The following is a 13,560-nucleotide window of genomic DNA, read 5'->3' as shown; positions in this document are numbered from 1 at the left end:
GCAACCAATCAGCTTTTCTCTTCAGTTTGTTCAGCTAAGCTTTGAAAATGAAAGAGAGAAGCTGATTGGTTGCCGTGGGAAACTGCTCCAAAATCTGATAAATTCCCCTCAATGTGTTTAATGCACCATTGCCAAGCTCCATGTCTTATCCCCCTCAATACCGACATGTTTCCTCATTTTCAAAAAAAGGTGCCAAAATTGATATCACTTTCCAAAACAGGGTCATTTCGGAGGAGTTTGCAGCATTTCTATGTTTTATCAAGATATATTTTTGGTCTTTTTTTTAGTCAAAAAAATAAACACAGAGATGATTATATATCACCAAAAGTTGATTAAAACTTGATATACAATGGGGGTGGGGGGGAATTTATCAAAACTGGAGAAGACAAAATCTGGAGCAGATTTGCATTGCAGCCAATCAGCTTCTCTGTCTCATTTTCAAATCTTACCTGAGCAAACTAAAGAGAGAGATGCTGATTGGTTGCCATGGGCAACTGCTCCAGATTCTGTTATGGGGGGAATTTATCAAAACTGGAGCAATGTATTTGTGTATGATGATGCGTGACGGAGTAACACAGCCTGGTCATGGAGGGGTATACACAGGCCAGGTATACAGACGATTAAATTATATTCTCGGCCTACAATTGCTTGCTGGACGCACAAAGAAAAAACAAATTTGTGGAAATTTTGACAACTTTGTAAATTATGAAATGTTACTTTAAACGCAATTCACTAAGAAGTTATTTTCATATACATATAGCTATATCATACCACTGTTAACCATCTAAGTATTGCAGCTTCTATATGCCAGCTCTTTTATACACGGGAACCATCTTCTGTGGAAGGTCTCCTCAAACTCTCTCACACCCCTCTCCTTCACAGCACCAAGTTGCCGCCAATTTCCCTGAGCATGCGCAGTACGGCTCAACGCGGTTCCCATGGAAACTCTACAGCGCTCCTTACGAAGACCTACGAGTGCCTAGCCACGCCCCTCGACGTCGTCACTTCCGGACAGGCGATGTGAGGAATGTAAACTTCCTGTCTTGGGACGGATACCCGGAAGACGGAGGAGGAAAACACCGAGAGCGGAGAGAGCAGAGGACGGGCCGGGGAAGATGAGTTGGTGAGTGGGCACCGAGCTTCCCGTTCCCTTCTACAGCTTCCTGTGTATCATGGTTTCCTCTGAGGCGTGCTGTTCACTCTGTACAGGACCTGTTGCAGGGGCTACTAGTTGTCTCTCATGTTCCTGGACAGTACCAGACTCCGGGGACTTGTCTCTGGAAGTGTCATTGCTTCGCATTATCCTTGTCAGGATGTTTTTGTAAATCGGCTGTAGCTATGGCAGCCATACATGTGACAATCTAGGTACGAATGATTGTAAGCAAGCCATTCATTATCAACTAAAGTCCTATTAAACTGTCAAACTTTTCTTCAATTATGAATCCAGATCAGACAAATTTCCATGGCCCAGCAAAGTATTTCTTTACATTTTTGTACTTACAGCCATAATTATTATTATACAGGATTTATATAGCGCCAACAATTTGCGCAGCGCTTTACAAAATGGAGGAGACAGTACAGTTACAGTACAATAGTGTTAGGAGGGACCTGAGAGCTTACAATCTAGTAGGAGGGACATGTGATATACAATGTAATAATTGTTTAGATTGAGTTATTGGAAGAAGTAAAAGGCAGTGAGGTTGAGGTGGGATGGGCTTCCCTGAAGAGATGGGTTTGTGAGGCTCGCCTAAAGGTGGGCAGTGTAGGAGATAAGCGGACAGATTGGGGTAAGGAGTTCCAGAGGACGGGGGACACTCTGGAGAAGTCCTGGAGACGAGCATAGGAGGCGGTAATTAGAGAGCAGGAGGTCTTGAGGGGAGTGTAGAGGACGGTTTGGGTGATATTTTGAGATGAGGTCATTGATGTAGTTTGGGGTTGAGTTGTAGATGGCTTTGTATGTTGTTAGTATTTTGAATTTTATTCGTTGGGCAATTGGGAGCCAGTGAGGATTGCTGGGATGTGTCTATGTGTTTTGTACACACAAGGTTGGACCCATAGGACACTGCAAGGGAATGGAGTCACCCAAAAACATGGTCAGTACCAGTGCTCTGTCGGTGGGGTAGGAGAGCTCCGCCTCCGGTGACAGGATGGAGAGCAGTGAGTGGAGGAGAACGCCGTGAGCTGTCACAGGAGGTTGAGCTCTCCTCCCCCACCTCCCGCCCCCTCCTGTGATAGCCGATTCAGGACGGAAAGCGGTATACAAACACTCACGATCAGCTGATCGCTGAATGTTTGTAAATGACTGGACATAGTGAGCTTACTATGTCCAGTTATGAATAAATGTGAAGTGATCTACATCACTTCTTGTTCATTCGTTATGAATGAATAGGAACACTCAGTATAGAGGATTCTTATTCATTTATAACAGGGGCTGCAGAAAAAGAGATTGAGAACTCTGTGTCCTCAATCTCTTTTTCTATTTTAAAAGGGAAATATCAGGAGTCTGTTTGACCCCCAATATTTCCCCAGAGCCCCCAACAGTAAAATAAATTAAAAATAAATATAAAATAGTTGAAAAATTAATTCACATTTTTTTTTAAAAGAATGGGGAAAAAAATCAGTTTCGGTTTCGGACTGACACATTTTTTATTTTCGGTTTCGGTCTCAAAGTTCCATTTCGGTGCATCCCTATTAATCATCACACATAGGGGGATGCATTGGTAGAATTAGATTTTTGAGTGTAAAGTTATGCTTTAACTATGAACAACAATGTATCTTATTTGTGTATCACTCGGCTGTAGATCCTCAAATCCTCTGAATTGGTGCCGACACTGTCCTTCCTTCTGGAGGGGGGCTACTTATGTTCCCCATGGTCCCTGTGTGTGTGTGTTGTAAAGTAGTCACCGCTCCAAGCTTGCTCCCGGGATGGACTGCAACCACATGTTTAGTTTACTAATTTGTATTGAGATTGTAGGCCATTATTATTGAAGAAAATGGTTTCTACAAACGACATAATCAAACGGTGGCATGCTGGTTTTCTATTTGGAGGACAGTGTCTCTTACTCTGTGCTTGATGCTGTAGAGTGATTTAGTTAAAGATGTGGCCGGTTAAGCCATTTTCTAAGGGCCTGCATGGCTGCTAGGAGTTGCATTGGTGCCATTTAAAAGAATGGCAACACACTGCACCTAGTGCACGGTACTGTGCGCTAGGTCCATTGTGCAGTAGTGTGCGCTTAGTAACATGCAATTGGTACAACGTTCTGGTGTGAATGAGCCCTTAATTTAATGTATGTGGCATTCCCTTTAAGGTTATGGTAGAAGAAGAATCTCCAAAAATACTGGTGTGCCAAAGAGAGGGTAAGAAGTACTGGGAAAGATCTGTGTGTGGTAGGTTAAAGGAGAACTATGGGGTCAGGACTTTTCCCCATAGTTCTCCTAAGGGTAACGGGAGGACACAAACTAGCGTTCTCCCGTCACCCAAAGCTCAGTATACCGCGAGCTACAGCTCACGGTATACTGAGACGCCGCAGCCGGAACGGATCCCGAAAATTCCGTCTGGAGCCACCCAGCTGCGTGACTGACAGCTGGCTCTGCCTATCTAGAGACAGAGCCAGCTGTACCCGCCCCCTCCCCCGTCCGTTCCGCCAGTCAGCGCTGGTGGATCAGACAGGGGAGGGGGGGGAATCCCTGCAGGGAGCCATGAGTGACAGTCACGGCTCTCTTCGCGGATAGATCGAGAAGTGAGCGAGCGACGCTATGCGTTAGCTCATTTCCTGATCTACTGAACCGACCTGTGACAGTTTCATTGTTACAGGTCGACTCAGATTATAGAGCTGAGTGAAAATCACTTGCCTCATAATTCTCCTTTTTAATATTCGAAGGGAGATCACAATAGGTGATGAAAAAATTGACTAGGGGCCTGGTACTCGCATCAGTTGGATTGCAAGATGCCCGAAAATAAAACTAAGAAACCAGAAGAAGAAGCTTGCGTCTGTCAGCACACAGGTCTGGTCACACTTGATGCTTGTTGGGGATGAGGCTCAGAAGTCCCAGTGCTGTGGAACCTGATCTGCAATGTAAAAGAGTACACAAGCCCCAAAAAGAGAGAAAAGGGATCTTCAGAGGCGCCCTGAAATGATCAATTTTTGATGTTTGAAGCAGCTTATATGGCAGCAACAACTGTAATGGACACAAAATATAGGGGTGGTACACCCTCTATGTCTTTCATGGCTCTAATGTGGGCACTTCCTCAGGAAGAGTAGTGGTTGGCTCTGATGCAGGAACAGGCTGGTGAATCTGAGTGACACCATCATTCCAGTTGGGGGAGATTAGGGGTAGGGATGCACCGTTACTAGTATTGGTATCAGTGCCGATACCGAGTATTTGGCCGAGTTCGAATGCTCCGATACCTTTCCTGTTACTGTAACTTCCGGTCAGAGGGAGATTTCCTCCGACCAGCAGTGCCACGAGTGAACATGGAGCCGGGAAGCTAGCTCCATGCTATTCAGCCGGCTTCCCAGCCAAACAGCATCGAGCCGGCCAAAGAGAATAGAGTCGGCTTCCTGGGCAATCAAGAAGCCCGGGATGCCGGCTCTTTGCTGTCGGAAGTACCAGTAAATGTAAATATCGGTACTCGTAGTTGATACCAACAAAACGGTATTGGTACATCCCTGATTAGGGGCATTCATTTCCCTCACTGGTAAAAGATTTCCACTTGCCCATTCATTCTTCATGCACTCAAGGTGGGCTATGTATGTGTTGCCCTAATAGATTTTGGTCCACTTTTGTTTCCCGCTCTTTTGTATTCAGGAGTTTGATTTCTCTACCTCAAAATCCTAAACCAATCCATCCATTGCATGAAAACAGTTTTTTGCACAAAAGACATTCGGGGATATTTAAAAAAGTAAGTGAATAACAATTACTGAGGCCTGGTTCACACCTGTACGTTTTTTAGCGCGTTCAACGCTCTACGAACGCTCTACAAAACGCTCAAACATGAAAATCTCATTGTTTTCTATGGGTATGGTTCACACCTTGCCGTATTTCAGCCCGTCTGAACGCGCTACAAAACGGCCTACGCCTGAAAAGGTACAGGAGCTTCTTTGCGGCGTTTTTGTCGCACGTTTCCATTGGCATACAGCCAAGTAGCCCTCGGAAACACGCGTTTGTCGCGTGTTTTTTACCGCGCATCTCGGTAGAAACGCGCGACAAACGCGTATATTCGATACGCCTAGGTGTGAACAGAGCCTAAGTGGTAAGGATTGGGCTTCATTTTGGTGCAAGGTTTCTCAAGAGCAGCTGAGGTAGGAATTATGAATCAACCTGAATCCTCAGTCTCAGTTTGTCTCAGTCTTTCTCACTGCCCCTGTTCAGCATGGCTTTGCTGTGTGACAGAATTGATAAATGTTTCCTATTTTTTTTTTTTTCATATTGCTTTATGGCAACATTCGAAATGGGGGTTAGATTTTTGCACATTCCCATCCATCTCAATTTGCAGCATTTTCTCCAATTAGCAATCCGAGGTCCAGAAGAAGCTCTCCTTTTTTCAGTTTTCAGCTCTTCATTTTAGGACAGTTTTCAGCATTTCAACTCCCATGTTGCATCCCTTTTAATCTTGTATTTGAATCACCTTCTAGTCTTTTTTTTTTTTTTTTCCTCCTGTGGAAGTTGCCCTTTTGCATGGTCTAAATAAAGTCATGGAAGCTCAGGCCTCAGGTGGATCTTCAAACTTTCCAGATTAGTTCTTCTTCCATGATATTGTTTCCGTGTATATATCATTTCATTCTGGTTCTCAGAAGATTCATCTCCCAGAAGGAAAAAAGTCCGGCTCCAGGGCCCATTCACACCACCTCCAGATCATCTCCTGACCAGGCCAGATTGTTTCCGGACCCAAAATGCATCCTAATGTGTCTTGCATGGGATCCGGCACTTTCAGCTTTTCCTCCATCGCAAAAAAGGTGACAAATCCGACCTGTGCTGCTCTGATCAGGAGAGGATCTGTTGACAGATTCACTCCTGATCGGCCCGTGTGAAGGGGGCCTTATTGATGTTAGTTGATCATTATATTAGGGCTGCAACAACTAATCGACATAATCGATTATAATCGATTATTGAAAAAGTTGTCAACTATTTCAATCATCGATTAATCGGCTTCCGATTGGTTGCCCCTGTTCACGGCTCCACACACGCTGCGTGCCACACCTCCTCCCCACCTCAGACCCGCCCGCATCCATGCTCCACACGCCACGCCTCCTCCCTGCCTCACGCTCACTGCCCGCCCAAATCCACGGTCGGCACAGGGACGCAGGGAGAAGTAAGGAGGAGCAGGTGTGGGCGGATGACAGCCGCCGATAGACAGGCCCCATCTCAAAAACTGGTTGCTGGAAGACTGCTCAGGTAAGCCTGCACTTTCCCCACATGGTGCTCTATCATCTATGGCTGGGATAGTGGGATTTGTATTCCTCTATAGTTGATGGTCAATTGTGCAGTATATTATACAGACCAATGTAACATCAGCTATAGAGGACTACAAATCCCAGCAATACATTATACACTGTATGTATAATGTATTGCTGAGATTTGTTGTATTCCTATATAGCTGGTGGTATTCTGCATTGCGCTGTACTATTGCTGGGATTTGTAGTCCTCTATAGCAGGTGCCATTCTGCATTCATTGCTATATAATTTTACACTTTTCATTTCACTATATTGCACACCACACTATCTTTTTTTTCTTTTTTACTTCCACCGCTCCAAGCTTGCTCCTGTGATGGACTGCAATCTCAATACAAACTAGTAGTCCCATCACCGGAGCCATTTTTAAAAATGTATTTTATTTTCTATCCGATTAACCGATTAATCGAACTTAATAATCGGCTAACTAATCGATTTTGAAAATAATCGTTAGCTGCAGCTCTACATTATATAACAAATATAAGGCCCCTTTCACACGGGCGTCATCGGTTCTGTCAATGTTCATGGGTACAAAAACCTGATGAAAACTGAATCGATTTACATCAGTTTGCACATGCGCCATCACTTCAGTTTACATCAGTTTTGGACTTTGTTCAATGGCAAATTCCCATGATTCTTTGCTTTACCCCGGCATGCATTGAGCTTGCCATGCTGTATTATGACATCAGTCCCAATAAACGGACGTAACCTGAACTGATGTAAACTGATCATCAGGTTACATAAGTCCCGGTCAGTCAAAACTGAGAGCTGATCCATCTCAAATTGTGGACCTCTACTGACACTGATGTTTCCTGATGTAAACTGATGGTTTTCATCCGCACTGCCATAGAGATGCATTGTTGTCTGTTTTTCATCTGCAAACAGAGGGCTGAAAACTTGACAACCTGAACGCTCGTGTGAAAGGGACCTGAAGAGGCGTTTTTCTGGCGTTTTGACCAGGGTACTGTGAGGGGAATTTATCAAAACTGGAGCAGACAGAATCTGGAGCAGTTACTCATGGCAACCAATCAGCTTCTCTCTTCAATTTGTTCAGTTGAGATTTGAAAATGAAAGAGAGAAGCTGATTGGTTGCCGTGCACAGCTGCTCCAGATTTTGTCTGCTTCAATGAACACACTTAGCTCAGGTCCCAGCCCGGAGTGTGCATGCACAGGTGTCTCCTTTACAGCCTGCTAGGTAAAGGGGACACCCACAAACAACTACATTGTAGGCGATATGTAGGGATTTTTACGGTGTAACAAGCACCATATACAACAATCTATTAAAATGTATAAATCTTTATTAGTAACAATCTAAAAAGTCAGTCATAAAATCAACATGTAGAAAAATAACCCAGCTTAAAGGAGAACTATGAGTGAAAGTCACTCATCCTCATAGTTCTAGCCGACCTGTGACAATGATACCATCACACGTCGGCTCAATAGATCGGGAAGTGAGCGAACACATAGCGTCGCTCGCTCACTTCTCGATCTTACCCTGCAGACAGAATGATGACTGTCACTCACGGCTCCCTGCAGGGATCCCCTCCCCGCTCCGATCCTCCAGCGCTGACTGGCGGAACGGACGGGGGAGGAGGCGGGTACAGCTGACTCTGCCTCTAGATAGGCAGAGGCAGCTGTCACTCACGCAGCTGGGCGGATCCAAACAGTAATGTCGGGATCCGTCCCGGCTGCAGCGTCTCAGCATACCGTGAGCTGCAGCTCGCAATTTACTTAGCTTTGGGTGACGGGAGGACGCTAGTTTGTGTCCTCCCATTACCCTTAGGAGAACTATGGGGAAAAGACCTGACCCCATAGTTCTCCTTTAATTTACTTCTACCAACATCATATCATCCTTGTGGATATATATAGAGAGAGTTTTGAAGTCCATGGTACATATTACACGTTCTCCAGTCCTATAAATATAGGTATCCAAGGTAGGAGCTAGAGCTGGTACTTTATCACAGCCCAAGACAATTAGTAGTGGTGGTGACGCCTTTCACAGAATAAAATCTGCTTCATTAGACTTCACTGTATTTGGTGATACATCTATTAAAGATTTAATGTATTCATATCAAACCATAAATCAGCGTAAATTACCATGTGTGATGCATAATTACAGGTACATACACGTGCAAGCGTAATACATAATTGTCATATACATTTACATACATATGCATCCAGGGGCAGGCCATCCTCCATCTGCACCCTCCGTCTACCTCCAGTCATCGGTTTTTCGGTATCGAGTACGAGTACTGATATTTATATTTCAGTACACGCGATACTGAATACCGATACTGGTACTTCCGGTAGCATAGAGACGGGCAATCAGGAAGCTAGGCGGTGTGTCATTACCCACCGCCCAGCTTCTTGATTGCCTGGGAAGCCGACTCCATTCTGTTTGGCCGCCTCTATGCTGATTGGCCGAGAAGCCGGCTTCCCAGCCAATCCACACCAAGGCTGGCCAAACAAATCTGACAATATGGTGACACGACCCCCAACCTGCAGACAACTCATTCCCCTCACATAGATCCATGTGAGGGTAATTATTTTTCTGCGGGGGGGGGGTGTCGTGTCGCCATAGTATCAGATTTGTTTACCCGGCTCGACACCGATTGGCTGGGAAGCCGGCTTCCCGGCCAATCGGCATCGAGCCGGCCAAACAGCATGGAGCCAGCTTCCCGACTTCACGCTCCCTCGCGTCACTGCCGGTCAGAGGAAATCTCCCTCTGACCAGAAGTTCCAGTATCGTGAAAGCTATTGGAGCATTTGGGCGAGTACGAGTACTCGCCCAAATACTCTGTATCGGCACCAATACTAGTGCCAGTGCATCCCTACTTACTAGGCAACTCTCCATAAGCTAGATAGTATAAAGCTAAATGATTCATTGCAAACCTGGTCTCCACTTAGCCAAGCCAAGTAATGAGGATCAGCAAACACATTGGTCTGAGCTAGGGCTATAAACCATGGCTATGTCTGGCCCTTCCTAAATAACCCCCTCCAGGAAGTAGCCATGCGCACATGGAGCACGCCCGCCGCGCCTCGGATGTTGCGTAATAATGTGTAAAATGCGCGAGCAAGCACGCGCTACCGCATGGTGCACGCTCATGCCAATCAATCATATGCACATTCAACCCCCAGTTGCATGGAGTCAACCCACCCACAAATGGGGATGGGGGGAGGTGACATAGTGGTTCTTACTCTGATCTTTAGCTCACCGCTCCTGCTTGTGTGAATCTTTTATTGTCTATAGACTGTAGTATGTGGTGACGCCTGCCCATTCTCTCCGGATTGTATTAGAAACGTATCATTGTGATCTGGTGATTGACAGGTGTGGATAGCTGTGTAAAGCTCGCATTAATGAGTGACACATACATTGTTTGTCAGAATATTAACCCTTCGCAATCCCTAGAGAGTGCTTTTATATTATAGCAACTGGGGTTTAGATAGAAAAGTGAAATATTATAGGGTATCACAGTGGCTTATTGTTTAGCATTTCCGCCTTGTAGCACTGAGATCCTCAATTCAAATCCCAGCTAGGACACTATCTGCATGAAGTTTTGCATGTTCTTCCTGTGCTGTCCTCAGCTCCATTAGAGAGATTTCTCCTCACTTCCTATCCTGGTGACAACAGTCTCAGCCGAGACGAAGGCTACAACTCCTGTTTTTTTTTTGCTGTTGGTGTCTGGAAAAGTAAGGAAACATTTCTCTAACGCTCCTTTCAATAGGGTGTGTCACGTACCTGGGTGGAGACTGAGCTGACCAGAGGGCTACCCTTGCGCCACTAGTCCAACTCCCCATGAGCTAACAGGAGGAGTGGGGACTCGGGGACGCACGAGTGCCGCTGCGTTGGTAAACACGGCTTCTGAATTTGAGTGCGTTGACCTGAGTACGGTAATGGCAGAGACTAGGCCACAGGCTGGGCAGCAACGTGGGGTAATGGGCTGGAGTGGACTTGATGAGACACGGCACAGAGTCCAAGCAGGAAAGCCCAGTGGATGCCACAGGTGAATCAGTAACGTAGTCGAGGTCACAAGCCAGGGTCATTCACTGCAAAACACTTGCAAGGATAAGGTGCCAAATCGAGAAACACAGAGTAGTCGGGGTCACAAGCCTGGATCGAACACATGGAAGCCAGTTGCCGGGTAGAAGTGCCAAGTCGGTAATCAGAAGCAGAGTCAAGGATGGAACTGGGTCCGAACTCAGGAAGCCAAGCAGCAGGTTCAGGAGACAGGAAACAAGAAGCAGGATACAGCTGAGACCAGTCGGCAATGGATTCAGGACTCACACTGACTTTATAGTGGACCAGACGTCACTGAACGTGCGTGTGTAACAGCATGCGTAACGAGCTGACGTTTGCGTGCACGGAATCTAATACGCACGCGCCTGTTATTAAAAGCATATTTACCCTTAAGCCTAAGGGTGGTTCGATAAGGTCAGTTTTTCAGACGGATCTGATCGGAAGCCTAATGTTACTCTTTGGGCAGCCAGATCTCAATGGACATGGGTCCATTTACATCCAATTACTCCCCACTCCCGTCTAGGTTCTGAAAAAAAAAAAATGGATCAGAGTTTGGCGGAACTGATGGTGACTTATTGGAGGTAATCTGATGTAAACAGACACATCTTCACTTATATCCGACTTCCCATAGACCTAACATGGGTCCGTAGAGCTCAGTTTTTCCCCCATTGCAAGATGGAGGAAAAAACTGAACGGATACGTATGGCACCAGAGTGACATCTGTTCCGTTCTGCTTTGATCAGCTGGGAATCTGTTCATGGAACTCATATTGATCAGAATGGACAGTGCCCGTTTGAAAGGTGCCTAACAGAGCCCTGAATAGCAGTAAAAACCTATAAAGGATGCCATGCCTTACCCACTTTTTCCAAAACTACATAAAGTGTTGGCTGGTCATACAACTTAACCCTCTGTGTCTGCATTGAGAAGAACCTAAGTGGTTGGTATTCTTTCCTTGTAGCAATGAGTCCTGAGACTTCACACCTCTTGCTCTCTAGCTTCCTTGTCAACTCCTCCCATGCTCGCCTCCAGGACTTCTCTAGAGTCTCTCCCATACGTTGGAACTCCTTACCCCAACCTGCCTGTCTATCTCCCATTCTGACTGCCTTTAGGCGATCCCTTGAGACTCATCTCTTCAGGGAAGCCTATCCCACCTCAACCTAACCACTCAACCATCACGTGCTCAAACAATTCATCCCCACACAGCTACCTCCTCATGTATCACTGACCCCTCCCACTTAGATTGTAAACCCTCAGGGGCAGGGCTCTCCTTACCATCTTGTCTTGAATTGTATTGTAATTACCGTATTTTTCGCTCCATAAGACGCACTTTTTTCCCCCCATGGAGCGAATCCCGACGCTGCTTATGGAGCGAATCTCGACGTCCGAGACATGCAGTTTCGGGCGCCGGGCGAGTAGTAGGAGCCACTGCTCGTTTAATACGAGTGATCTAATGAGATCACTCGTATTAAAGCCGAGCAGCGGCGGCGATGGAAATCACCATAGAGCAGACGAAGAACGGACTTTCTTCGTCTGCTCTGTGTGATCACTGAGACCGTGGCGCTGTAATCACAGCGCCACCTGTCTCAGCGGTCACTAACTGCAGCTTCTGTCACAGCTTCTGTCATAGAAGCTGTGACAGAAGCTACAGTCTGTCGAGTGCTCCATAAGGCGCGCCGGACCTCCCTGCGTCCTATGGTCCGGTGCGTCTTATGGACCGCAAAATACGGTATGTCTTTCCTATCTTGTTAAGCGCTGCGCAAGCTGTTGGCGCTATATAAATCCTGTACAATAATAATAATAACACCACCAGGTACACAAACTGCATGTAGTTCATATGTTCTTTCCGTGTTTTTTGTGGGGTTTTTCCATTTGCTCTGGTTTTCTTCCCAGAAATATTCTGACGGGTCAATCAACATCTGACCAGACAAGCTTTAGAATTCGTATATGAATGCTTGTATGAGCGCTGTAGGGATGGATGCAAGTTCCATTTGAAACATTCCATTTTCCTGATCTTGGTAACTGAAAGCTGAACTTTTGTATTTGTATTTTATTTTTAGTTCGCCTTAACTATAATAAGTCATACTTTGCTACAAGCTCCTACAGAGAGCTCTGTAATTTTGGGTAAACCTTATATTTATTTCAAAGGCCTGTACGGTAGAGTGGAGAAGAGTTTATTGCCATGCCCCCGTTGTAGAGATGCCCCATACTTTGCTATAGTCACACCCTATCACAATCGGGACAGGGTCAGAAATGAAAACTTAAACGTTTTAACATTTTAAACCTTTGCTTTTCCAGTAATGTTATTACTATCACGAGGGGGCTGACAAGACCCCTACGGTGGTAGCTTGGTGCAGGTGAAAGGTTCACTTTAAAGTAGTATTGCGCTCTCGGTCTTTTTTTTTCTCACTAATGGATCCAGATCAAACACATATGCATTGTCCTGCAAAGTATTTCTTTAAATGTTTGCCCAAGCACATACTATCATTATGCTTCTGAACAGCTGACTCTAACTCTCTTGGCTTCCCTGAACTTCTGTCCAGTACAAGATCACAAGGAGAGCACAGCCTCCAGCAGCCATCCATCTACTACCATAGAGAAGGAGGGAGGGGAATGGCTTGCTTTGCTGTGTTTGTGTATTTGTGGGGACACATAGTTTACTAGCACACTCAAGGGTGGCTCCATAGGGCCCTGCAAGGGAAAGGAGCCACCTGAAACAGGATATCCGGGGCCAATGCTAAGGGGACCAGCTGATTCTGCAGGAAACTAAAAATTTAGAACATGAAGAAGCAGAACCTATTGTAAGTGATTTCATCAGCATTTAAAATAGCTTAAAAAACTTTTAACTTTAAGGAGACATCAGGAAACTATTTGAACCCCAATGTCACCTCTGCACTTCTTTTGAATCTAAATGAGCTCAAATGGTGCTCAATTCGCTTCTTCCTCATCCACAACAGCCAGAGAATGACAGAGCTGAAACCGGAAGTGATATACAGCTTGTCGCTCCCAGTTTCATTCTACCCACGGACAATGAATGAACAGATCCGCTATACCTGCTGACAACTGCCATGGATATCTATGGCACCCAGGAG

General features: G+C 45.6%; 1 protein-coding gene across 1 annotated transcript in view; it reads left to right on the top strand.

Annotated features, from left to right (window-relative positions):
* Window positions 1-1,034: 1,034 nt before the first annotated feature.
* Window positions 1,035-13,560, top strand: part of BIN3 (bridging integrator 3) — a 54,233-nt gene continuing 41,707 nt past the window's right edge. The window contains exon 1 of the mRNA XM_018563696.1: window positions 1,035-1,123. Coding sequence (XP_018419198.1) covers window positions 1,116-1,123 — 8 coding nt within the window. The 5' untranslated portion in view covers window positions 1,035-1,115. The remainder of the gene's footprint in view (window positions 1,124-13,560) is intronic.

Source organism: Nanorana parkeri, unplaced genomic scaffold, assembly GCF_000935625.1.
Source record: "Nanorana parkeri isolate BGI_ZX_2015 unplaced genomic scaffold, ASM93562v1 scaffold686, whole genome shotgun sequence".
Lineage (NCBI taxonomy): Eukaryota > Metazoa > Chordata > Amphibia > Anura > Dicroglossidae > Nanorana > Nanorana parkeri.
This window is presented reverse-complemented; position numbering and strand designations above follow the sequence as displayed.